We start from the raw sequence: 26543 nt of genomic DNA, 5'->3' as shown, positions 1-26543 counted from the left end.
TGGGCGTGGAAAATTGGACTTTCTCAGCCGGCAGGGTCTTGTGTCCGGAGAGTGGTCTCTACATCCCGAAGTCTTCCGGCAGATTTGTCAGCTGTGGGAAACTCCGGATGTGGACCTGATGGCGTCCAGAATGAGCGCCAAGGTGCCCACATATGTCGCTCGGGCCAGGGACCCGCAGGCAATCGCTGTGGACGCATTGGTTCTGCCATGGAACCAGTTTCGCCTCCCATATCTATTTCCCCCGCTGCCACTACTTCCGAGAGTCATCAAGAAGATCAAGACTGAAGGGATTCTACTGGCCCCAGACTGGCCACGTCGAGCGTGGTACGCAGATCTAATGCAGCTGCTCGCCGACATTCCTTGGCGCCTACCAGAGCGCCCAGATCTACTTTCTCAGGGGCCGATTTTCCACCCAAACTCAGGGGCCCTGTGTTTGACGGCATGGCCGTTGAATCTTGGATTCTAATCCAGGCAGGGTTTGGGAGCGAGGTGGTCGCTACAATGATTAGCGCCTGGAAGCCTGCTTCAGCACGAATTTACCACCACACCTGGAAGGTGTTCTTTGCTTGGTGTTGAGGCCGTGGTGTCTCTCCGCTGAGATTCTCGATCGCCAACATCTTGACCTTTCTCCAGTTGGGCCTAGACTCGGGCTTACCCCCAATTTCCCTCAGGAGACAAATGTCGGCCTTATCCGTTCTGTTCCAGCGCAGAATTGCTACCAATCTGCAAGTGAAGACCTTCATCCAGGGAGTCTCCCACTTGTTACCTCCCTATAAGGCGCCTATGGACGCTTGGGACCTTAACCTGGTCCTAAGTATTCTGCAAGAAGCTCCATTTGAACTGCTTCAGGATATCTCCTTGTGGTACCTTTCCTGGAAAGTGGTGTTCCTAGTGGCCATCACTTCTATCAGGCGGGTTTCAGAACTGGCAGCCCTATCCTGCCAAGCCTCGTTCCTCACTTTCCATAAGGATAAGGTGGTGCTCAGACCAGCCCCTCCTTTTCTGCCGAAAGTCGTGTCCTCATTTCACATTAATGAAGATGTTGTCATGCCTTCATTTTGTCCAGCACCGGTGCACCATGTGGAAAAGGCTCTTCACACGTTGGACCTGGTAAGAGCCCTCCGGAGGTACGTGTTGAGGACGGCAACCTTTCGTCAGATGGACACACTGTTCGTGCTCCCCGAAGGGCGCAGGAAGGGACTCGCTGCCTCAAAATCGACCATAGCCAGATGGATTCGTTTGACTATTCAGGAGCCCTACCGCATTAGAGGCACGCCGATTCCAGCAGGGATCAGAGCGCACTCTACTCGGGCAGTGGGCGCTTCTGCACCAGGCTTCGACGGAACAGGTTTGCAAGACAGCAACCTGGTCCAGCCTGCACACAACTGCCAAACATTATAATATTCATGCTCAGGCCTCGGCGGATGCGATCCTGGGTAGAAGGATTCTCCAAGCAGCGGTGGCGCACCTTTTAAACAAGAGGTGCATGTAGCTTGGATGGGTGAGTCAATCTCCCACCCAGGGACTGCTTTAGGACGTCCCACAGTATCTGTGTCCCCCAATGAGGCGAAGGAGAAAAATGGATTTTTGTGAGTACTCGCCGTAAAATCCTTTTCTCCGAGACGCTCATTGGGGGACACAGCACCCACCCTATTAGCCAGTTGGCTCTTGTTTTGTTTAAATTTATGTGCATTTACTAATTTGATATAAGAGTGGTGTTTTGGACATGTTGTACCTGTATTACGGCTGATTTTGTTGTCCTCCTACTGCTTTGGCACCAAACTGATTTCCGCCCGCAATAGGGGCGAGGGTCTATACGGCGGAGGAGGAGCTAACCTCTTTTTTTCACTTAGTGTCAGCCTCCTAGTGGCAGAAGCATACACCCACAGTATCTGTGTCCCCCAATGAGCGTCTCGGAGAAAAGGATTTTACGGTGAGTTATCACAAAAATCCATGTTTTCAGGGCCTGGTGAAGAGTCTGACCAATGTATAGAAGGCATTAATTTATATATAAGACTCCTAGAATAAGTTCCCATTTGGGCTTTAATGGATATTAAATTTAGAGGGCGTGTTCTAGCATCATCCGGTATGTCTCGCAATGTTGAGCTTACGTAATATCTAATTTGAGAGATAGTAAAAATGTCTTCTGTAAGGATTGGGTATTTGAAAACCATGTCTTCTAAGGTAAGAAGGCATTGATTATTTGTTAACGTATCTCGGACCAGTCTACACCCATTGTTTCCAAGCACCTTGTAAATGGGAGGTGGCTTGCCTTGTAGAAGAGAGGGGTTACCTTGAAAGCGAAGAAACATCGAGATGTGGGGGTCAAGACCGCTAACTCGTCTAGCTTGACGCCATTCCAAGATTACCGACCATAATAGAGGATTATCTCTAACCTCCACTGGAATTTCAGCATTTCGTAGGTGAAGCAATGCTGGGAGGCTGAAGGGTCTACACATGGCCTCATCTATTGGGGTATTAGTGAAGCCATTAAAGGCGTATATCCAATCAAGGGAATGGCGAAAAGCAGCCGCTATACTGTAGAGGTGTAAATTTGGGAGATTAAGTCCACCCAAAGATTTGGTTTGCTGTAGCTTAAAAACACTAATTCTAGAGCCCCTTCTGAGCCCCAAATAAATTGGCGGAAGGCTCGTGTCAGTAGCCTATCATCAGCTTTAGAAAGTAGAACCGGGAGCATCTGTAAAGGAAAGAGTATTTTAGGGAAAGAGATCATTTTAATTAGATGGGCTTTACCTGCAAAGGATAATTTAAGGGATTTCCAGGATTGAATTTCTTGTATAACTACAGAAATAAGAGGCTGAACATTTAATTTATAGATATCATGATTATTTGATGGTAGGTCAACGCCAAGATAAGTTAAAGAATTTCTCCTCCACTGAAAGGGAAAAGGGAAGGGCCACCGTTTCTGAGCAATTTTAAAAATTGCTAAAGCATGAGATTTATTAAAGTTTATACGAAATCCCGAAACTGCTCCAAATTCATTAAAGGCGTCCATTATAGAGGAAATGGATTCCTTAGGATTGGATATCATGAGTAAGATATCATCAGCAAATGCCAACGTTTTAAGTGTATGGTGACCGACCCCTATGCCTCCAAAGGAAGGGATCATCTCCAGATATCTTAGTAAGGGATCAAGGGCAATATTAAACAACAAAGGTGACAGAGGACAGCCCTGCCTCGTCCCCCTGAAGATGGAAAAAGGGGTTGACTGGATACCATTAAGCCAAATCGAAGATTGGGAGTTAGTGTAAATTGTGCGTACAAAATTAAAAAAGGTAAAGCCAACCAGTCTATACTTCAGAGTTCTGATAAGATGAGACCAGAACACACGGTCAAAAGCCTTATCAGCGTCGAGGCTGACCAGTATATTCTGCTTGGCCTTAGCCTGATATCTATGTGTGATGGCCGCTAACGCCGCCCTGATATAGTAAGTAATAGACTGACCATGGACAAAGCCCATTTGAGATGAGGTAAGAATATCAGGAAGCATAGACTGTAATCTATTAGCCATGATTTTGGTGAGCAATTTAAAATCAACATTTAAAAGGGAAATCGGGCGGTACGAGGCAGGGAGAAGCGGATCTTTGCCCGGCTTTAGTAGTAATGACAGGCTTCATTAAATTGATCCGGCAGAGAACCCGAGTCCAAAATATGGTTAAAAAGAGAGGTGAGGTGTGGAGTAATTAAGGGTTGTAACAGTTTATAAAACTCTACAGAGAACCCATCCGGGCCAGGGGCTTTATGCAGTTTTGAAGATTTAATGACTGATCTTACCTCCTCATAAGAAATTGGTTAGTTTAGGATCTTCTGTTGAGAGTCAGAAAGCCTTGGTGGACAAGCCTTGCGTAGGAATGCATATCTATCCTCCCGAGAGTCCAGAGATGGGCCATAAAGATCTGCATAAAAGTCTCTAAAAACCGCACAAATTTGGGTTGGGTCAGGAGTGATAGAGCCATCGGGTAAGACAATATTGGGAACCCTAGTAGCCACTTTGAATGGCTTCATTAAAGATGCCAGGAGACGGCCTGGTTTGTTACCCCTACGAAAATAACGGTTACGTTGATGAGCTAATTGGTTGTATGCCTGCTCATGTAATAGGGTATTTAAATTTTGTTTAGCTGTCAGGTAAGCCTCTCTGGAGGAGGGAGTATTATGTAATTTAAAGTCTCTACGACTGAGTGAGCTGGTCTAGGTGAGGCCGCAAGGAGGACAACTTCCTTTTTTTCTGGGACACATAAGAGATAACATGTCCACTAAGTACTGTTTTAGCAGTGGCCCAAAATAGATTGATATCATCCAAGTGTTCCAAGTTGTCTTCCACGAAAGTCTCCCACCAGCCCGTCATATAGCGCTTGAAATCAACTGAAATATAGAGATAAGAGGGGAAGCGCAAGCGCAAAGATACAGATCTATTAGTGGGGAGTTCCAGAGTAAGTAAGACCGGGGAGTGGTCTGAGATAATTGAAGGGAGAATGTCAACTGTTTTAAGAAGGGAAAGAAGAGAGGCAGATGTTAGCCAATAATCAATTCGAGTGTGAACATCATGTTCCCTAGAATAGAAGGTATATTCTCTTTCCGTAGGGTGGCAGCACCTCCAGGCATCAACCAAGTCAAGCCTGTTTAACAAGGTAGAAATCGCTCTGGATGGAGGGTGAGATGCGGGCAGGGGTAAGATCTGTCTAAAAAGCCTCATGAAGGGTGTTTAAATCTCCACCCAATAATATATTGGTGGGATGCCAGCCGTGAACCATCTCTTCAAGTTTAGCAAAGAAGGAGGGGCTAGTAGTATTGGGTGCGTAAACATTTATAAGGCAATATTCCCGCTGTTCAATAATAGCTCTGACTAATATATGTCGCCCTGCCTGGTCCCTCACCACATCCTGTATAGAATAATCGAGATCCTTATGAAACAAAATGGCCACACCACGTTTTTTCTGTGTAAAGGAAGCCTCCAAACACTCCGCATAATATCTATTACGGAGTGCTGGGTGACCCCCTGCATAGCCAGTGGGTTTCTTGTAAAAAGACAATATGGGGGCGTAGACAAGTAATGTGATCTAGTACCTTTCTGCGCTTTACCGGTGAATTGAGGCCAGCTATATTCCATGATAGAAGTTCGATGGAGCGTATATTAATGTGAAAAACTATGTTATTAGGGGCGGCCATGTTAACCTATCCCACATTGGGGCCAGAACGCAGAAATGAGAAAAAAAGAGTAGTTGGGCAAAGGTCTGTCCCAGTGAGCAAACCTACCAACCCAAGTTAGCCAAAAAGACCAGACATAGAGCGTGCCCAAGGAGAGGGAACCCACCCCCAACTGAACTGAGAAACAACATATAAACCAAAAAGTTAAACATCGGGTTAAGTTATCTTAACTAATGGTATCCCCTAGAAGGAAAAACATGAGATAAGAACAAAAGTTCAATATAGATCAAGTCATAAGCTCAAAATCAAATCTTAAAGGCAAAATAACACATGGCTACAAATCAGAGTCAAGTGACCGGAGATGAAGCCCGGGAAGAGCGCTCAACTTCCTCTAATGCTTTATCTGGGTCATCAAAAAATACCGGTTTTCCTTGAAGCACCACCCGGAGGCATGCAGGGTAGAGAAGAGCAAAACGATTGCCTTTGTCATGTAATAGTTTACATACTGAAGAAAAAGCACGGCGCTTGGTCACCACCAAGGAGGAGAAATCTTGAAAAATAAGGAGGGAATGTCCCTCGTATTTCAATGAGGAGGTGACTCGGTACGCCCGGAGCAACTGAAGTTTGTCCTGGTAATTGAGTAACTTGAAAATTACCAGGCGTGGACGAGCTTTCGGATCAGAGCGCTCAGGTCCAATTCTGTGTGCTCGCTCCACCACCATAGAGCCAGGCATGTCAGGCAATTTGAGTGCTCGTGGGAGCCATGAGGAAGTAAAGTGGTGAAGGTCCTTTACAGATTCAGGAACACCGATGATCCGTAGATTGTTACAACGACTTCGGTTTTCCAGGTCATCAAATTTTTCCCGAAGCTGCTCTATCTCGTGGTATCTGTCCTTTATCTGGGTAACAAAGGATTGTACCGTGTCCTCCAAGTCAGAAATCCGCTGTTCTGCCACTGAAATTTTATTGGTGTGTTCAGTTAGCTGTGATGTGATTGATTCCAGTGATGATTGAAAAGATTGAAGTCTGGCGTCAATCACCGGCATGAGTTTCATTATAATAGAAGCAGCAATTGCTTGCAGGGATTCCTCAGACATGGTGGTGTTAGTCAGATGTTTTAGGAGGAGATTTAGCAACCTGAGCTCTGGTCTTGACCGATTTGGAGCTATCCTGATTCACGAATTTATCCATGGATGGTGGAGCAGAGTATGCAGCCATGAGGTATACACACAGAGAGAGAGAGGGGGGGATACCACAGCCAAGATATGGCTAAAGAAACTTACATAGTACTGTTATCGAAGGTATATCCCAAATTGGGCCGGGGTCAACCACAATACGGAAGGCGAGCCCTGACTAAAGGGGGCTTTATCCGTTATTTATCCAAACGCATGTAGGTGTAAGCAGGCGCCGTTATAAAAAAAGCAATAATCGCTGCTCAGTGCTGACCTCCGGAAGTTTATCTCAATAACTGGCTATGTAGTTGTAGTCAAATTTTCAGTTTTCATCCCTCGGTGTTATGATCAAGAGGATATGTAGTGTACGAACAGCAAATATAAATTTATAGTGTGTTTTCCTCTCTTGGCCACAAGATGCTGCCAAAGTTCCAGCTTGTGCTGGGGATTTTCCAGCCTGTGTCTGCCAGCACTCCCAGGCCTCCTGCCTCTCACCCCTCAGCGTTTATGGCCTCACTGGCTCTGCACTGCCCTCTTTCCCCCTAGTGCCTGCACCTACCAGTCAAGTGCTGCTGTGGATCCACTGCCAGGCTGGGTGATTCAGATGTTTCTAGTCCCATCTGCTGTAGGGTTCATCTGGTGGGATAATTGTCAATGCTTTGTGCATCCAGTGGTGGGTCTGTGTGAGCTCACCCCGGGGGCTCCTTTCTACTGTCCGGCTTCTGTGGTGGCTGCAGGGATTCTGCTGTGGGTCAGCAATCACTTCGTCAGGCTCTCATCTGTCGGTGTAGGCCGCAGGCCTCACATCTGCTATGATGCCTTTGACTCCCCTGGGCAAGAATTTAAAGTCCAGATCCCAATATAACGGGCTTTCAGGGATCCTGAGTTTAGGTGTGTTCCAATTGTTGTTTGTGGGGGTCCTGATTGAGCTGGATGGTGTGGATTGATAAGCCCAGTCTTGGAGCTCCTATATGTGTGTCTGTTCATGTCGGCGGCCATCTTGGATCTCCTAATTGGCGGTATTTGCTGCTAATATATTATTATTACACCTACTACATGTTGGGGTAGGATTTTGGAGATGGAAATACGCCTTTAAGTTGAAGTGGAGCTCAGCCTTCTTTCTCTGGTGCTTACCAGCTATTCCTGTTATTGTCGTTGGTGACTTAGTTCTTTTCAGTTAATAATCGTTCTGCTTTTCCTCCTGTAGGAATTACGTGATCGGAATGATGAGCTTCAGATACAGTTGGAAGCGCTGCGATCCCAGCTCAGTGAGGGCAAGTATTCTCGTTTATTGGCCAAGATGAAAGACCACAAACTGTTGCACCATAAGGTGAAGGATAAGATTGAGGACGGCCATAGTAAGTCTGTGCTATATTTGTAAATGATAACCTCCATTACCAAGTAGTGTTTATTGGCTGCAGCTCATTAATATTATTCTGCCCAACAGAATCCTCTGCAAAGAAGGGGATATCCTTGAAGCCTAGAAGAAGTGCCTCAGCGGCAGGTTCCTGTGGTGAGTACCAGCCACAGTTTTCCCCACTGGAGCAGTGAAGCATTTCTGTAGAGTATAAGTGATGGAGGTCCCAGTGATCAGATCTCCACCCATTACAAGAGCTGGGCTCTTTGTCTTTATCCTATGGTATCATGACTGTAGAAGAGATAAGACACCATTTAAAGGAGTGGTGCTTTTTTTTTTTTTTGTTTGTACTTTTATTATTTCCTGTCTGATGGCGATAAGTATCACCAGTCCATGCTGGAATATTCAACCAAAGCATCATCGGGGGGCAAAGACTGCGGTCACTGTCATGGCCTCTGCCCCCTCCCTGAAGCAAAGTGTCCTCAGTGATGATTGTTTCAAGGGCTGATCCCAGCTTTGCCCTGAGTGTCTCTCTTGTGCCGTGTCTCACATACAAGAGAGACCCATTAATCAACTGGAGTAGGTCGGGGACAAGCGGGCTGCAGGGGACTAGTCATGTCATCCTAAAGGGCCTGTCACACAAAGCGATATCGCTATAACGTCACTGGTTTTTGTGACGTTATAGCGATATCTCTATGTCTGATACTTACCTCCGACTGCTCCCCCGCTGGTTATCACTGATCGCGCGAGAACGTCCTGGACCGTTTCTCGTCGTCAGCTTCCTGCTGTGACGACGAGCGACGCGTGGAGCCGGGCGGGAGGACGTCAGGATCTCCTCGTCTGACAGGTAAGTAGCGACCCCTGACCCCTACGATGTCGCTGTTGAGACCTGCCTGTGTGGCAGCTCACTAGCGACCACTTAGCGATGTACCAGCGATCCTGACCGCTTCATATCGCTGGTCGGGATCGCTGGTACATCGCTAAGTGTGACAGTACCTTTATAGTCCCTGACCGACCTTTCAAACTCCCTTCTTTGAAACGCCGATGTGTTTCAAAGTAAAACACACCTGGATGTAATCACACAGCCAGGCTCATATGCATTCTGCCTGTAGTTCGGGAAGCATGTATCTGATGGACGGTTCCCTTTATTCATTTGTTTTTAAGTTCTTAAAGCCCAATGTTTTCCTTTTTTTTTTTTTTTCTTCCTTCCTGAGACCTCCTGTGTATTCCACACCTACTTCTTATTGTGAATTTAACTACACAGATCCTGAAGACTAAATGCTCTGTGTTTTGGGGGGTATCCCTCTCTATAATGAAGCACAGTCTGCAGCATTTTATTTACACAGTTAAATGGTAAGCTATCACATATCAGCCAGGAAAAGGCCAAAAGGCACATTGCAGAACACACCAGGAGCTGGTCTCGGCATATATATATGTTCAGCTAGATGCACAGTGTTACTAACATGACATGACGAGTGGCCCATGGATGCCTAGAGTAAATTTTGCTCTATTACTTCCCTTATTCCTTTTACCAATTAGATCTTTCTTCTCCAGGGGTGATTATTGATTTTAGTGAAGCTGTAAAATACTCTATCAGAAAATGAGCTCTTACTTTATTGTTCCTGCATCATCAAATCTACTATAACAATTGAAGCTCCCAAAATGGGTCACTCTTATTTGTTGCATTGATGCCATGATTTAACTAAAATTATTGCTCTGTGCTCTCTGTACATCTTTGTATATTTCAGTTTTAGGTCTTGTGTCATCCACAATGAACATGGAGGTTGAGCTGACCAAGCATCAAGTAAAGGAACTGCAGCAAGAAATCCAGGACCTCAAAATACAACTTGAAACCAAGGTGAGCGCAAAAGCAAAATGCATTCATCAAATACATACACTGTTTTAAATGTGTTTATTTATGCACCAGACACAATCAAATATTAGGGCAAATTAATGCATAGATTTTTATTTATTTTTTTCCTCATTTTCGATAGAGGCAGAATAGTCTTCTATTTATAAAAGTTCATGGGGGCGATTGATCTAAGCTTTTTCTCCAGATTTCTGGCACAAAAAGGGTAAGGCTGCGCAAAAAAAGAGACTTTTAGCGTGGTCACATCATTTTTGCCTTAGTTCTGACAAAGTAGGCAGAGCTGGGGCGCGGCATGTCGGCTCGCGCTGTTCAAACTCAGCAGGGGCTGGACTAAGATTTTTGGCGAGGTGCACGCCTTTACGCGCCTCTCCTGATTCATCAAGAGGTGTGAGAGTCTGCTCTAAAACACCCTCTCATCAAGACCAGTGAGAGAATCGTTTGTCTTGATGAATCGCACCCTCGATTTTTAAACTGCCTTCACACTGTAGATTTAAAGGGAACCTGATGGCTGATACATGCTGCCCAATCTACATGATTCCAGCCAGGTATATACAGTGTTTCAGAGAAAAAAAAGCATACATGCTTTAAAAGCCGTCTGGGACGAAGCTGCACGGGAGACTAGTCAAAAAGTCAGGTCCCTGTTGGATTCTCTTTGCCGGCTGCCAGTGACTGACAGATCTTTCTATACACACATTCTGAGAGACATTTCACTCCAGAGCAGTGGGCAGGGAGACGCTGTGAGGGACATGCCTCGCCAACTCGTCTCCTATGGGGCTTGGTAGCCAGCGGCTTTTACACGGTTTTCCTCTGAAAACATGCAGCCATTGTCTGATACATGCTGACTGATCTAGAGAAAGCATGTATCAGCTGCCAGGTTCATTTTAAAATCTCCTCTCCACTGTGCCCTTACGTGACCGATGTAGCGGGTTCCTATTTATGTAGATGCAACATTTGTTGCTTAAAAGCAGTGAGGTTGCAAGTGGTATTTCAGAGCATTGAGAGTACTGCCCAGTCAGCACTTTCAGGAGTTGTAGCTTAAATCCGGCACACACATGTACTACATCATATTGCTGCTAAAACCCTGCAGAAATATATATTTAAACACAACTGACCTCTTTCAGCATTAGAGATAGCAGGTGTGACTGGACAGTTGTACACTTATCTGCACTGGAGAGAGGGGAAAGCATTTTAAAGTGTTATGGAGGGTAAAGAAAACAGGCTTGAGTCAAGGAGGAAAGAACTTGGAGAGGAAATAAGTCCAGTTCTGGAGCTGAGTCGATACATGAGAATTAGTGCAAATAGCAGCGCCATGAACACATGGAGACTTCACATCCAGCCTATATTACTGAGAGATTCTTTCCCATAAGAGAAAAATCTGAATCTTAAAAATCCAGTCTGCAAACTGCATATCAGGAGATCTCAAAAGGAAAAAAGTAAATAAGATTGCAGACTGAAATTTTTTTTAACTAAATGTAACATGTAAAAAAATTACTTTTTTCCACGTCAAAGGTGTCCATAGCTTTTAAAGAGAACCTGAAATCCAGATGTTCTACCTCAAACTAATGAAATGTATGTAAAAGTGCTTTAATGCTTGTTAAATAATTACCTTGCTTGTGGAAATCCATTTTACTGTTTTAGAGAAATCCATCATGAAAGCTGGATGCTAATGGGCTTGCATATCACAGACTGTACTTTTGCAAATCATTATCATACAACTTCAATGGATTTCTCTAAAATAGCTAAATGGATTTCTGCAAGGTAAGGATTTAATCAGCAGTACAGCGCCTTTGCATGCTCTTTAGTTTGGAGTATAAAATCCTGATGACAGGTTATCTTTAAGCTCCAGAACTTCCATGGTGATATGCATGCCGTGTAGAGAAAAAAAATGTCTTGTATATACTGTAGTTTTAACTAGCAAATAGAGTTGCACTCTGTAGCGCAATAGCATGAAAACATGAAATATATGAAATCTGAATTGCATTGCTACTCTAGAAAATAGGAAAAATTGATACTACTTAGCACATAAATTGTCCAATTCATGTATGCCCAGCAGCCATTATAAGGCGATTCTCATTGCTGGAAGCCTACCTAATGTGAATGCTATCCTATGGCTCCCAGCAACAAGAATCGCCTTATAGCGGCTGCTGGGTATACATGAATTAGTCAATTTATGCACGAAGTAGTCTCAATTTTTCCTGTTTTCTAGAGCAGTAATGCAATTCAAATTTCATATATTTCATTGTTGTGAGTTCATTTTCCCCTTCGTCACTGAGGTCTGGTGAACTCCCTATTCTGGTAAAGGAAGGTAATGAGCCTGATTATCAGGCACCTGAGACTAATGAGGATGAATGGCTGAGTGGAGTCACTGACTGGATATAAGGCTGCCGACGCCCTTCTGCCCTGCGGGTGATTTCTCTGTGGACTTCTAGGACACCAGTCTGATTCCTGCTTCCCTAAAGCTAAGTTTTCTGCTTTGCCTGTTTGCATTTATGTTTTGTTTTTGTTTTCCTTGCTTTTCTGGATTCTGCCATTCCCTGCTGGGATGAGCTGAATCTCCTTTTGCCGGTTGCTCTGTCTTCAGAATATTCCTGAGTGCTGACATAGCTTTTTTGAAGCCTAGCGTCTTCAGGGCCTTTTTCACTGTCAGTCTGTTGGCTCTTATTTTCATAGGGTTTTTCACGGATTGCAGACAGCAGCCTTCCTGTCCTTTCCTATCTAGGTAGTTTGGGCCTCGTCTTTGCTCAGTCTATCTTTCTGTCTGTGTTAGTGTTTTCATCTTGCTTCACCGTCATTATATGTTGGGGGCTGCCTATTGCTTTGGGTTCTGCTCTGGGGCAGTTTAGATTTCCCCTTTCTTTCTTTAGGCCTATTTAATTCTCCGGCTGTGATCGAGGGGTCTAGGGCATCGTAGGAACCCCCCACGGCTACTGTTAGTTGTTATGATAGGATCAGGGGTCTGCAATCCGATAGCTGCCAACCTCTCTGGTTTTCTGGACTTAGCTAGCAGTTCTGTTTTTGCCTCCTACGGTGACTCAATCATAACATTTCATGTTTTAGCGCTACATAGTGCAGCTTTAATTATGTATAGAGATGGCTACTCTTTGCATGCGCCTGTACACACCTGTTTTCTGTTTGGGAGTGTTGGGCGGGTATTTTGTTATTTGAATATAGTTTTATACTGCCACTAGTTGTGCTAAAGAAGATTATGAATTTCCAGGTAAATTATTATGAGCGGGAGCTGAAATTAACGAAAACGAACTTTGAAAAAGAAAGAAAAGACACTGAACAGAACTTCAAGTTAGAAATCAGTGAACTAGAGGAGCAAAAGGGAGACCTTGAGGAACTGAATACAAAATATCAAGAAGTCATAGACAGCCTCAGAGAGCAACTCCCCAAATCTGGCCACATCCAAGAACTGGAGAAAAAATTTGAAAAGGAGCGAGCTGCCATGGAAGAATATTATGCCACAGAAATATCAGCTCTGGCCCAGAGGCTGACCAAGGAGAAGGAGCAGCTGGAGGAGGATCTAACGAGGACCCACCAGCATGACCTGCAGTCAGTGAGGTCTGATATCACATATTTACTCTATGGTATTCTAGAATAGACACGTTAGTCCAGAGTAGTCTTAGGACTTGTCTGATTGCAATTGCTGATGACTTCTGACTTGCTGGCATCACCTAGCCTTCTTTCTGCTGATTTGGCTTTCTGATTCCCTGTTTTGTGTGTAGCAGGACTGCTTTATAATAATGCATGATTATCTTCCTGCAGGAATGCTGCCCTTAATGCGTGGCTCTGTGTCCTTTGTCTTTTTGTATCCGTTTACATGACTTTTACATATGTATATGTGCCTTGCAGGACTGTATATAAATAACCACTTACACTGCACTCGATGTATGAGAGGTTTTGAGATATACATACACCACTTTTTATATAAAATGCACTTCTGATTCACTCTCGGAGAACATAGTCCATGCCCTATGTCTCTTCCCTCTGTCTGGAGAATTCTGCTGTGCCTTACCACTGGTGCTGGTCACTCATCACAGGTTTTATTGAGCTTCGTTCTAGCCATATTACCAAAAAACACCCCATATTTTGCTGAAGATGTCATATTTTTACATATTAGATCCATATTAAAAATTTTAACATTTGCTAACATTTGCTTCAGTTTGTTTTAATTGTTTGCTTACCTCGTCTTAAAATGGACCTGTCATCAGTCCTGTGTATCTTACTAAATACTTGTATTCATGATGAAAAATATATTCCTTTATCTCTTTAATGTGCCATTCCTCTGTTATTTCTCCTAGAAATTAATGAATAAATTGATACCTGGGTGATACCCAGTGGGTGGGTGTCCCTACACAGCAATGGCATCGATCACTGGTGGACACAGACCGAAAAGGGCCCGTGTGCAAGAACAACATATGGGCCCTTTGCACTTTAATAGCTCATCATAGTGCAAAATTCCATCTTGCCTCTTGGGCCCATGTGGGACTGCACAGGTTGTACCAATGATCTGTCCGCCCAGGTCTCGATGTCAGACTGTGCAGGGTATACCCCTTTGACAACAGAATAGTAGCATAAAGTTGTGAACTTGTTCTTGAGTTTCTAGGCCAATTTACAGAGTAACTAGACGACATGGGCTCAGAAGAGATGCTTCAGGTTTATTTAATCGAAAATGCAAGCATTTATTAAATTAGATATATCTGGAGTGGTGATAAACTTGAATTTATCTGTTTATGTGGATAATTTTTTTATTTTTATTGTTGCCAACAATTCTCACATAATCTATATACTGTATTTTCCGACTACGACACAACTTACTTATAAGATGCACCCTAGGTTTAGACATCAAAATATAAGAAAATACTAATAAAACATCCCTGAGGTGTAAAGAATTGGAGGGGTCAATATTAATAATTGTAATTAACTAGTAGTAGTATATAAAGACGTAGTAGATATATTGTTTAGGGTTGTACACATATAGCTTTACAGCACGCGCATTATGTACACGCTGTGCAACACACATGTAAACACTGCTGCAAGAAAGTACATGCATGCATTCATACCTCTAACACATACAGTATATACATACACAGCTCTAACAAACACACACACACATAATTTACAGCTCTAACACATAAACACACATACATAAATACATACACAATTCTAAATACAAACACACACACACGACATGATCCAAAAGATCCATCATCAAGTCAAGAAGCTGCAAAGCTTTAGTGATGTGTAGGTCCTGCTAGTTTCCTTTTTCGCCCTGCACCGATCAGACAGATCAGTGTCTGGCTAAACTAAAGCGAACTGTGCCGCTACATTTGCTTGGGAAGGGTGCTGTATCCTCGATCATAGAGAGCTGCCCCCAGACTATAAGATGAACGCCCTGATTTTTTTATTGTGCTAAAAAGTGACTCTCAAACACATTAGATGGTTTTCGGTTAAAAGCCATTTCTCCCAACTTTCCCATACACAACAATAGTGCAGTTTGGTCAGCGACTTAACTCATGGAGAATAAAAAAAAATTGGTTGTTGAAATTCAAAGGGTCAGATCAGTCTCTTCCCCAACATCATCTGTCAGATAAGAATCGTGAGACTTCCGTATACAGTATATTAGATAGTTAGTGTGTGGGGCCTTAACGGGAACAGTATTACCTTGCATGTATTGGGTTAATTTGCAGGTTAATTAGAAATGTGCCCGGCTGCTGTAATGAAAGCAGAGCTACACGGAGAAAAGTAACTTATTTCCTCCTGTGAGCTGCCGGCTTTCAGTCATACAGGCATGCTGGCGCTGCTGCATTCACTGCTTACAGCACTGTGAGCAACAGCTGCAAGCACACGCTGGAAGTATGACTGACAGCAAGCTCTGCAGTGCATCAGTGCACAGCCGGCTGTTAATCCTAGTGTCAAAATATGTGGGAAAGTAATTTTGTGACACTTTCCATTATATGTCTTACAGGTTCTCTTTCTGCACTTATTAGTGCCGCCTTTATCACAGACTGCACAGAGCTCTTGTTCTCATAATAGCAATTGATGGAGGAGAATGTAACCAGATCTGTCCATCAATATCCTGCAATTAAAAAAAAAAAAAAAAAAAAGCGCTGCACATGAAAAAGCTGACTTTGTAGAAGGCTGATGGACAGGTCTAGTCGCAGGAGTGAGTGCAGGAGAAGAACCTGCAATACGTACAAAGTGTCACAAAGTCATGATTCAAACAGATCTGTTAAAATAAAAGAGAACAACCCCTTTACGTTTAGGGGGTTCCAATGGTTCTTACAAAACTCAAATTACAGGCAGTCTCATGGTGGTTGGATTACAGCAAGTAACTTTAATAGAAATGACAGGTTTTTTCCATTGCTTTTGTCAGTAATAAAGGCTCTACTATTTTCCTAGTTGACGATTTAGCAATTATTCTTAAAGGGCTTCTCTGAGAAGTTATAGAACAATAGTGGCCATCCCATATTTGTTTGCAACCCGTCCTACTAGGCCACATTAAGATGTGTTATGTGAAGGAACACTTCTCTAGACTGATGGCTATAAGCATTGCTATAGCAAGTGAATGAGCCTAACTAAGCTTCTCACTCAGTCTGACAGGTTTACAATGGAGCAGGGCTGAGGCAGGAGAAATAAACCTCTCCTCAGCTGACTGAACAGAATGGGCTTTTTCCTGTCCTGCTTCAGTCTTTTTCTGTGTTCGGTTGTAAACCCATTCTACTCAGTCTCTGTGCTTTTCTGTAAACCTTTCACGCTGACTGAGCAGAACGGGCTTACAACTGAACACGAAGCAGGACTGAAGCCGGAGAGAAAAAAAAAGCCCGTTCTGCTCAGTCAGCAGAGGAGAGCTTTATATTTTTTCTTCTGGTTCAGCTGTCTCCGTGTAAACCTGTCAGGCTGAGTGAGGAAAGTTCTGCTCATTCACGATGCTGCTCTCAAGCCAGACAGCAGCTTGCTCTGACATCTCTCAGAGGCCTCGCTTTCAAACAATATTTCTTCAGACAACTAATCCTCATGTGACTAGTTGAAGCTTGAAATATGTGACAGTGGCCATTTTGGACACCATCTCGGAGACTTGTCAGGGGGCTTTATCTCAATACTGTATTAGGGGCACTTATTGAGTCTTTTAATGTTTTTAATGATACATTGAAAGTTAATTGTAATAAATGTATGTAAATATGTTGAATCCCGTCACGCTGGTACCCAGACTAGTCCTGGAACGTCATCACTCATGACTGCAGTTCAGTGGTATCGCGCTCACAGCAGCGTCCCTCTTGTCCTTCTTTTCACATGCCGGCTTGTCAATCAGCCTCTGTTTGTCAATTGGGCTGTTATACCAGCGAACTGCAGGGACAAGTGAAGGTGCTCCTGGACTAGTCCAGGTACCCACGCCGAAGGATTAAACATTATTTTTACACACTTTGATGTAACAGTTGTCATAAAGCCATCATTAAAAACATTATAAGGATCCTGAATAAGCACTGCTAATATATTATAGTGGTAAATCCCCTAAATGTATTCCCTTGTAAGAATGTATCTCCCATTACATATACCACTGTGTCTCCTGCCAGTGAAGTCATGGTGTGAAATGCAGCCAGCAGATCTGGCAGTGCTGTTGCTCAGGCACCCAGAAATCACCAGGCTGGCATTCATATACAGAGACATCGGGTATATTATGCACGATGTTCAGGAATGATATTCTATGCGTCTTATGCTACTACCTGTCCATTACTAAACGCTTACTGTAAAATACTAAGGCTTTGACACTGCCTGAATGTTGTGCTTCTCTATGTTCCATGCTCCCTTTGGAATGTCTCATCTATTGCTATTTGTCCAGATAATATTGCTTCAAAATTGCTTCAGTCGTCTAACGAAATGGTACGTCAGGAAGATAACAAAGAATATGCAAATTTTGACCCATGTTTATGATTTACCCAGGGAAGTTTTCTGACAACCAGATTGTTTTTTCTTTTATTTTTACATAGAATTTCTGGATATATTTTTCCATTAAAACAGTTTATGAGAAAACAAAATGTTCCAGATCTTGTAAAATCTTTGCACGGTCTGTACAAGAAACGGATTAATAGCCCATGTACACATTGACTGTAACACAAGCATCTGATGTGTTTGTGGGTCTACCAGCGCTACTTTGACACATTATGTCAAAGGGGATAAGAATCTGACAGTGTGATGATTGCCATATTTTATTCTCAGGGGAGATAAGCCACCACCGAAGATCTCTGGCAGTGGCTTTCTCCACCCTTCTTATTGAAAACATATGAATGCATTTCTGAGACAAACGTGCATGTGTATCGTGGCGTCCAGGACAATAAATGTCCAGCCAGACAACTATCTGTTGTGTATGATGAGCATAAGGCCTCATTCAAATAGCTGTAATGCGTGTTAATTTTAACAGCCATATTCTTTCTGCACAACCTCGCTCGGTACGCATCATTTGCTTGCTCTGCCCATCGGTCATATTGTGATGTTGGTCCCTCTAAACAGCCCTTAACCATATCATAAGGATCTATTTTTCACGTTTGTAGATTTTGAATCAGACTGCGATAGGATGCCTTATGTCAGCCGCATTACAGCCACATGGTTGGCATAAGGCTACAAAGTTGTATGTGCCTACAGTAGCATGCAACTCCCATTGCAGGTTTATGCCATATCCTAAACAAACATGCCAAAAAGACACCGTACTTCCTGGTAATACTAATGCTTATATAAACAAAAGTCCACGGGGAAGTTTATAACTTGAATGGTTGGGCTGAAGAAGATTTATTTTATCTATATTACTTATCTGATGTATATCAGGCACTTAGGCAGGTTTCTATGAAATGAATGCATAATTTGTTTAATTCAGGTGAACGTCCATTTATCTATAGGGAAGAGACAGAAGATGAAGTTATTGAGAAGTTGGCTCAGATTGAAGCAAAATATACAGAACATTGCCAGTATTTAATGCAGGAGCACCTCCGCGAGAAAGACGAGTATCTGACAAGGTACGACTCTGAGAAGAATGCATTAATACAAGACCACATCACTGAGATAAACCAGTGGGAAGGAAAGGAGAAGACCCTAATTGCACAGTGGAAAAAAGATCAGCTCAGACTGGTGGAAGAGCACAATGAGGACCAAGCTGCAATTTGTAAATCATTTGCTGTTGAGAAGGAAAGGCTAGAATCCCACTATAGAGATCACATTAAGGGGCTCAACCAGGAAATTGATGGTTTAAATACTTTGTTGGTAGAAGCTAAAAATTCTTGCATCCTTACGAGAAAACGGCAACTGCTGGCAGAGAAAGGACATTGTGATCCTTGTGTCGAGATGACTGAAGCCAATATAAACCTGCCATTGCATCCACTGCTGTCTGCGAATGATAGAGCAGATACAGGGGAACTCGTATGTGATGTACACTATTTTCAGGAAAATCCACCATTGATTAATGGAGGCACGGATAGCGGCTCTTCAAGTGAACATCTCGCAGAAAGGCACAAGAGGTGTAACCAAAGCTCCCATACTCAATACAGGCAGGATTATTTTTCTCTAGACATGGCTGAAGGACATGCTTTACATGAGGCAGAGGAGAACACATTGATAAAGCTACAAGAGGGCTTGGTAACCTCTCCGAGAGCCCGGCTGCCGGAGCAGACAAAGACTCAACAGACCCTTATGAAAGAACGAGAAAGATTTGAAGAAAAAGCACATCTAAGCAGCTTGTTGGAAACTAGGGCAGACAAATGCCTGCTTTCTGAGGGCATTGCAAAAGAATTAATTTCTCAGTTGCAGGAAAGCCGAGAACGTGTGCAGACGTTGGAATCAATGCTTCAATTGCCTGATACCGAGAAGAAAAATCTAGAGACACAGGTGGCAGGGTTTGCTGGCAATGGGAACTTGGATTACAAGCTGAAATTAATGAGCGCAGAGGAAGAAGTTATGGCAGCCAAGGAAGATTTTAATGGAAATAACATGCTTAAAAATATGTGTGAGTCCCAGACTGGAATTGTCACAGTAGGAGATCTTGTAGCCAAAAATGCTATGATACTCCAACATCTGAAGAGCAGTGAAGAGGAAATAAGAGATCTGCAGTGTCAAATGGAAGATACTCGGAGTAGAGGCCAACAAATGGAAGAATGGGCAAACAAGCAAGTCCAGGAAGCCAAGGAAGAAATGGAGACTGAGAAGAACTACATGAAAGACAGGTTGTTTGAACTGGAAGACTTGGTACGAAGACTGGAGCAACAGACCTCTGCTTATCAAGATGACAGGTTAGACTATGGGATTTTTTTTTCCACTTAGCTTTCAATGAAATGCAAAGAGCTTCTCACACTTTACTAACTGCACCACTGACCACTCCAAGATATGTAAGGCCCTTTATATGTATTGCCTCTCCTCTGTATTTTGCATTGAGTATTTATGTTCTTTAGATTCAACCGGCAGTGTGATTCTGATAATTTTCTATAAGGCATCCCCCTTTTCTGTTGTGCACTTAACTTTTAATCTTACTAACCACATAAATCTAAAATAATTAATTTCAATCTATTATTATATATTGCTTTATTTATTATTACCGTAGTTATACATGCATGTACAAACAATCTATGAAGTCAATCCTTTTTTGTTAGGTTTATGTTCTTTAGTTGTGGAAGTCAATATCCATCATTCAGTAAGGTTGGATTCACACGCCCAACATTCACTGTCCGAGTACAGACCTGGATGTCTAGACCGGCTGCAGGTCTCCTGACATCCTCCTAGTCATATATGCTTTTCGGCTCCGGTCAGTAGACCCGCAGCCAGTCTGGACTTCACGGTTCATATTCAGAACATCAATACCAGTAATTTCATCTCCTGATTGTAAAGTGTGTATGGATGATATGTGAGCACTTAAAGAGTTTATTTTCTGATAGAAATCAAGTGCTAGTGAAAATAACTAACTTTGTAATATGTCTTCTTTCTTCTTGTGAACTGATAATATCCTCACAATTAGTTAGTAAAAAAAAAAAATCTGTCTTCAGAGAAGCAAATTTATAGGCTCACCGAAGAATGAGCTGGCAGTTGATGCTCATAAGTCTATGGAGAGGTAGGAGGAGGAAGGAAGAGCCAGTGAGAGACAGAAGCAGACACAGGGACCTGAAACGGCGATTACATTTGGAGTTTCACTGGACATTCATTGTGAATTTGTGAATATCAAAAGATATCTTTATATTTTAGTTTTTCAGTCAACTGTTGGGCTTTATCAAGGAATGTTATAACTTTTTGTAAAAAATTTAAATGTATAGCATTATTTCTCTATATCGAGTCTTCTCAAGCCAAAATACCAGGCTTGGATGAATTTTGTCATGTCCTACTCCTTTCCTATTGCTCTCACATTCAGTCAGTACAGAAAGAAAATTCATTGTTGGTTGTGCTTTCAGCCATAATGTAAAAACAGTGGTTTATTCTTAACGTTTCTTAAAGGGAATCAGATAGTAGACTCAGCTCTCTTAAGCCGTCTCTATGAGCATGCACGTCATAAAGTTGAATAACGTTAAACCTTTAGATCTGCTATCAGATGTCTGGTTCCAGAGAAATCCACTTTGTTTTAATATGTAAGTGAGCTAGTAAGATCTATGAGCCGGACACTGCTCTCCTGAGAATCTGCCTCCAGGGATTATTTTAGATGAAAGTGAGAGTTACCAGTGTGAGACATGTAAATTAGTGGAGCAGACTGTCAGGTGTTACTTGCCTCACACTGGTAACTCCCCCTTTCATTTAAAATAAGCTCTGGAGGCAGAGTCTCTGGGAGATCTATGCCCAGCCCATATATCTTAACAGCTCATTTACATATTTTAAAAATAAATAAATAAAGTGGATTTCTCTAGAACAAGTTATTGAATCGCAGATTTCAAGGTATCATTTTATTTAGCTTCTAGTGATGAGCGAGTATACTTGTTGCTCGGGTTTTCCAGAGCATGCTCGGGTGATCTCCGAGTATTTTGGCGTGCTCATAGATTTAGTTTTCATCGACTCAGCTACATGATTTCCGACTGCTAGACAGCTTGAATACATGTGTGGAATGCCTGTTTGTTAGGGAATTCCCACATGTATTCAGCCTGTCTATAAGCTGCAAATCATGCAGCTGAGATGACAAAATCTAAATCTCCGAGCACGCCAAAATACTCGGCGATCACCCGAGCATGCTCGCGGACATCCGAGCAACAATGCTACTTGCTCATCACTTAGCTTCCTATGACCTGCCTACCCGTATTGACAGCAGATGGTACATCCTATTGACAGATTCACTTAAAAACAATTAATAAAAAAATAAATTTGAACTAAAGTCACACAATTTCTCTGTTCTCTAAATTGGTAGGGCACCTAATAGCCAAACTCTAATACATCAACCCAGTTACCCCAGTATTACCATCTAAGATATTTTTGGCATATAAGCCATCTTGACTGCTCCTTTTTGGAGGCTATGTCTGTCATTTACTGTGTAATTCTGTGGAAATGCTGGTCTCAGATGGGAATATGCCTTTAGGGTAAATGCACAAGTGGCAGATTTGCTTTGAATTTTTCTGCTGCAATATCCAAATGTGTGATGTGGATTTTGTTGTGGATTTCCCTGGGTTATCTTCGCTGTAGTGGGATGAATTCCAAACACAGCATGAACATCATGCAGATTTTTTTTTTTTGCACAGAAAATTTTCACAACGTGAAAATAAGATTTGCGCTGTATTATACTGTGGATATTCTGCATGCAAATCAATGTGGAAAAATGTACACCACATGTACAATTATAGTAAAGGAAAATATTTTTTTGCTTAGTTGGCTTCTTTGGTTTAATCAAATTGGGACTCCTACAACCACACAGTGCCCGCTGCAACGGGGCCAGCCACACAGTGCCCGCTGCAACGGGGCCAGCCACACAGTGCCCTCTGCAACGGGGCCAGCTACACAGTGCCCCCCTACAACAGGGCCAGCTACACAGTGCCCCCCTACAACAGGGTCAACCACACAGTCAGTGCTCCTCTACAACGTGGGCAATCACATGCACGCATTGCCCCCTACAACAGGGCCAACGACATGCACACAGTGCCCGCTACAACGGGGCCAGCCACGCAGTGCCCGCTACAACGGGGCCAGCCACGCAGTGCCCGCTACAACGGGGCCAGCCACGCAGTGCCCGCTACAACGGGGCCAGCCACGCAGTGCCCGCTACAACGGGGCCAGCCACGCAGTGCCCCCCTACAACGGGGCCAACCACACACACACAGTGCCCCCCTACAATGGGGCCAGCCACGCAATGCCCGCTACAATGGGGCCAGCCACACAGTGCCCGCTACAACGGGGCCAACCACACACACAGTGCCCCTCTACAACGGGGCCAGCCACACACACAGTGCCCCTCTACAACGGGGCCAGCCAAGCAGTGCCCGCTACAAAGGGGCCAGCCACACAGTGCCCGTTACAACGGGGCAAGCTACACAGTGCCCCCCTACAACAGGGCCAACCACACAGTCAGTGCCCCCCTACAACGGGGTCAACCACACAGTCAGTGCCCCCCTACAACGGGGCCAACTACACGCACACAGTGCCCCCGCTACAACGGGGCCAGCCACGCAGTGCCGCTACAACGGGGCCAGCCACGCAGTGCCCGCTACAACGGGGCCAGCCACGCAGTGCCCGCTACAACGGGGCCAGCCACGCAGTGCCCGCTACAACGGGGCCAGCCAAGCAGTACCCGCTACCATGGGGCCAGCCACACAGTGCCCGTTACAACGGGGCAAGCTGCACAGTGCCCCTCTCCAACAGGGCCAACCACACAGTCAGTGCCCCCCTACAACGGGGTCAACCACACAGTCAGTGCCCTCCTACAACGGGGCCAACCACACAGTCAGTGCCCCCCTACAACGGGGCCAACTACACGCACACAGTGCCCCCGCTACAACGGGGCCAGCCACGCAGTGCCCGCCACAACGGGGCCAGCCACGCAGTGCCCGCCACAACGGGGCCAGCCACGCAGTGCCCCCTATAACGGGGCCAGCCACGCAGTGCCCCCTATAACGGGGCCAGCCACGCAGTGCCCCCTATAACGGGGCCAGCCACGCAGTGCCCCCTATAACGGGGCCAGCCACGCAGTGCCCCCTATAACGGGACCAGCCACACAGTGCCCCCTATAACGGGGCCAGCCACACAGTGCCCCCTATAACGGGACCAACCACAGAGTGCCACATGCTCCTTTCTGAGATGGAAGATGCAGGTCAGTGTTCTGTATAGGAAAGAAAGAATGTAGCCTCTTCTAATGATAGTCCTCTGTTTTCTGCATCAATAGGATGAGAACCTAACAATTATGTATATTAAATTACTTTAAAAAAATGTATAAAAACACAGTAGCAAAGTATTTATAATCGTACTGAACTACTTTTTCAGATTTGAACATACCTGGAATAATGAGCTTCCACTAAGCTACCAAAAGAACCCATTATATATAATATGAGTGCGTGTGTGTGTGTAATAAATATAAATATTCCAAAAAATAGTGCTATTTAATAGCCCATATGGCGATGTTTCAGTTCAAAAGTGTGAACCTTTTTCAAGTAATACAAAATTTCAAGTGCAGAGTATTTAAGGCAACCAATCAAAGTATTTAGCAGCAATTACCTGAATTAAGTGTATTACCATAGTCAAAACATGATTTACATAATCACATTGTAAAAATAAATGTATTAGCAAGTTAAGTGCAAATTGGTGTTACTCAAAATTAATACAATCATACAAACAAAAAAGTACTTCAATTGATAATCAAAAACAACTGTACATGATTAATATCTTACGTGACTCACCCCATTCATATTCAAAATATAGCGCCGATATCGGCGTGTCATTAATATACGGTAACTATTTTGATACTTTTTTTCCTCACTGTACATGAATTAAGTTTATTTAGTCAGCCACCAATTGTGCAAGTTCTCCTACTTAAAAATAAGAGGCCTGTAATTCACATCATAGGTAGACCACAACTATGAGAGTGAAAATGAGAAAACAAATCCAGATAATCACTTTATCTGATTTGGCAAGATTTATTTTGCAAATTATGGTGTAAAATAAGTATTTGGTCATTAACAAAAGTTCATCTCCATATTTTCAATATCCTTTGTTGGCAATGACAGAGGTCAAATGTTTTCTGTAAGTCTTCACAAGGTTGGCACACACTGTTGATGGTATGTTGGCCAATTCCTCCATGCAGATCTCCTCTAGAGCAGTGATGTTTTGGGCCTGTCGCTGGGCAACACGGACGTTCAAATTCCTCCAAAGGTTTTCTATGGAGTTGAAATCTGGAGACTAGATAGGCCTCTCCAGGACCTTCATATGCTTCTTACGAAGCCACTCCTTCGTTGCCCTGGTGGTGTGCTTGGGATCATTAGCTTGTTGAAAGACCCATCCACGTTTCATCTTCAATGCCCTTGCTGATGGAAGGAGGTTTGCGCTCAAAATCTCACGATACATTGCCCCATTCATGCTTTCATGTACATGGATCAGTCATCCTGGTCCCTTTGCAGAAACAGCCCCAAAGCATGATGTTTCCACCCCTGTGCTTCACAGAAGGTATGGTGTTCTTTGGCTGCAACTCAGCATTCTGTCTCCTCCAAACAAGAGTTTTGTTTTTACCAAACTGTTCTACATTGGTTTCATCAGACCATATGACATTCTCCCAGTACTCTTCTGGACAATCCAAATGCTCTCTAGCAAACTTCAGACAGGCACAGACATCTACTGGCTTAAGCAGGGGGACATGTCTGGGACTGCAGGATCTGAGTAATGTGTTACTGATGGTAGCCTTTGTTACGATGGTCCCAGCTCTACGCAGGTCATTGACTAGGTCCCCCCGTATGGTTCTGGGATTTTTGCTCACCATTGTTGTGATCATTTTGAGATCTTGTGTGGAGCCCCAGATCGAGGGAGATTATCAGTGGTATTGTATGTCTTCCATTTTCTTATTATTGCTCCCACAGTTGATTTCATCACACCAACCTGCTTGCCTATTGCAGATTCCGTGTTCCCAGCCTGGTGCAGGGCTACAATTTTATTTCTGGTGTCTTTCAACAGCTCTTTGGTCTTCTCCATAGTGGAGTTTGGCTTGTGACTGTTTGAGGTTGTGGACAGGTGTCTTTTATAATGATAACAAGTTCAAACAAGTGTCATTACTACAGGTAATGAGTGGAGGACAGAGGAGCCTCTTAAAGAAGAATTTACAGGTGAGAGCCAGAAATCTTGCATGTTTTTAGGTGACCAAATACTTATTTTCCACCATAGTTGTAAAAATAAATCTTGCCAAATCAGACAAGGTGATTTTCTGGATTTGTTTTCTCATTTTGACTCTCATAGTTGTGGTCTACCTATGATGTCAATTACAGGCCTCTCTCATCTTTTTAAGTGGGAGAAATTGCACAATTGGTGGCTGACTAAATACTTTTTTCCTCACTGTAATTGCTGCTAAATACTTTGATAATTTGCTTGCCTTAAGGACTCTGCACTTGCATTTTGTCTTGCTTGATAAAGGTTCACACTTTTCTGAAACGAAATATTGCCATATGGGCTATGGTTTGCTGCCTCCATTTTTTGGGGGGATTCTACTGAAGGACTTGTTTGTACCTGGGATGCTTTGCATCCTGTTTTGTCTCTTTTTTGTTATATATGTTTTATGTTTTGCATTGTTTTGTGTCTTTTGTAAAGTAGGAAGACGTTTTCTTTATTACTGAAAAAGAGGGTTATCATTGGTCTTTCTTCATTCGATCTTATGTAGGATGGAGCTCGACAGATTGTCTGAAGATAACATCTTCCTGAGGAATAAAGTAGAGCGACTCCAGCAAGAAATCACAAATCTAGAAGATCTGAATAAGAAGTACAGGTAATAATTCACTCCATACATGAGAACTAAAGACTAAGTGCAAAATGTGCTACCATAGAGAATAACCAGTGAAGTTAT

At 43.5% G+C, this 26543-nt stretch overlaps 1 protein-coding gene across 2 annotated transcripts in view; it reads left to right on the top strand.

Moving 5' to 3' along the window:
- The window catches only part of NINL (ninein like), a 232276-nt gene that overhangs the window by 156860 nt on the left and 48873 nt on the right, over positions 1–26543 (top strand). Inside the window, exons 14-19 of one of the 2 annotated variants that reach the window (XM_073557474.1) lie at positions 7546–7696; positions 7786–7851; positions 9444–9553; positions 12783–13129; positions 18460–19842; positions 26361–26465. In XM_073557474.1, coding sequence (XP_073413575.1) covers positions 7546–7696; positions 7786–7851; positions 9444–9553; positions 12783–13129; positions 18460–19842; positions 26361–26465 — 2162 coding nt within the window. The remainder of the gene's footprint in view (positions 1–7545; positions 7697–7785; positions 7852–9443; positions 9554–12782; positions 13130–18459; positions 19843–26360; positions 26466–26543) is intronic. The other variant, XM_073557475.1, reaches the window with a different exon arrangement.

The sequence above is a fragment of the Dendrobates tinctorius genome, unplaced genomic scaffold (assembly GCF_039654945.1).
Source record: "Dendrobates tinctorius isolate UK_male_01 unplaced genomic scaffold, ASM3965494v1 ptg000250l, whole genome shotgun sequence".
Classification (NCBI taxonomy): domain Eukaryota; kingdom Metazoa; phylum Chordata; class Amphibia; order Anura; family Dendrobatidae; genus Dendrobates; species Dendrobates tinctorius.
Note: the sequence above shows the minus strand (reverse complement) of the source record. Positions and strands in the feature narration are given on the sequence as shown.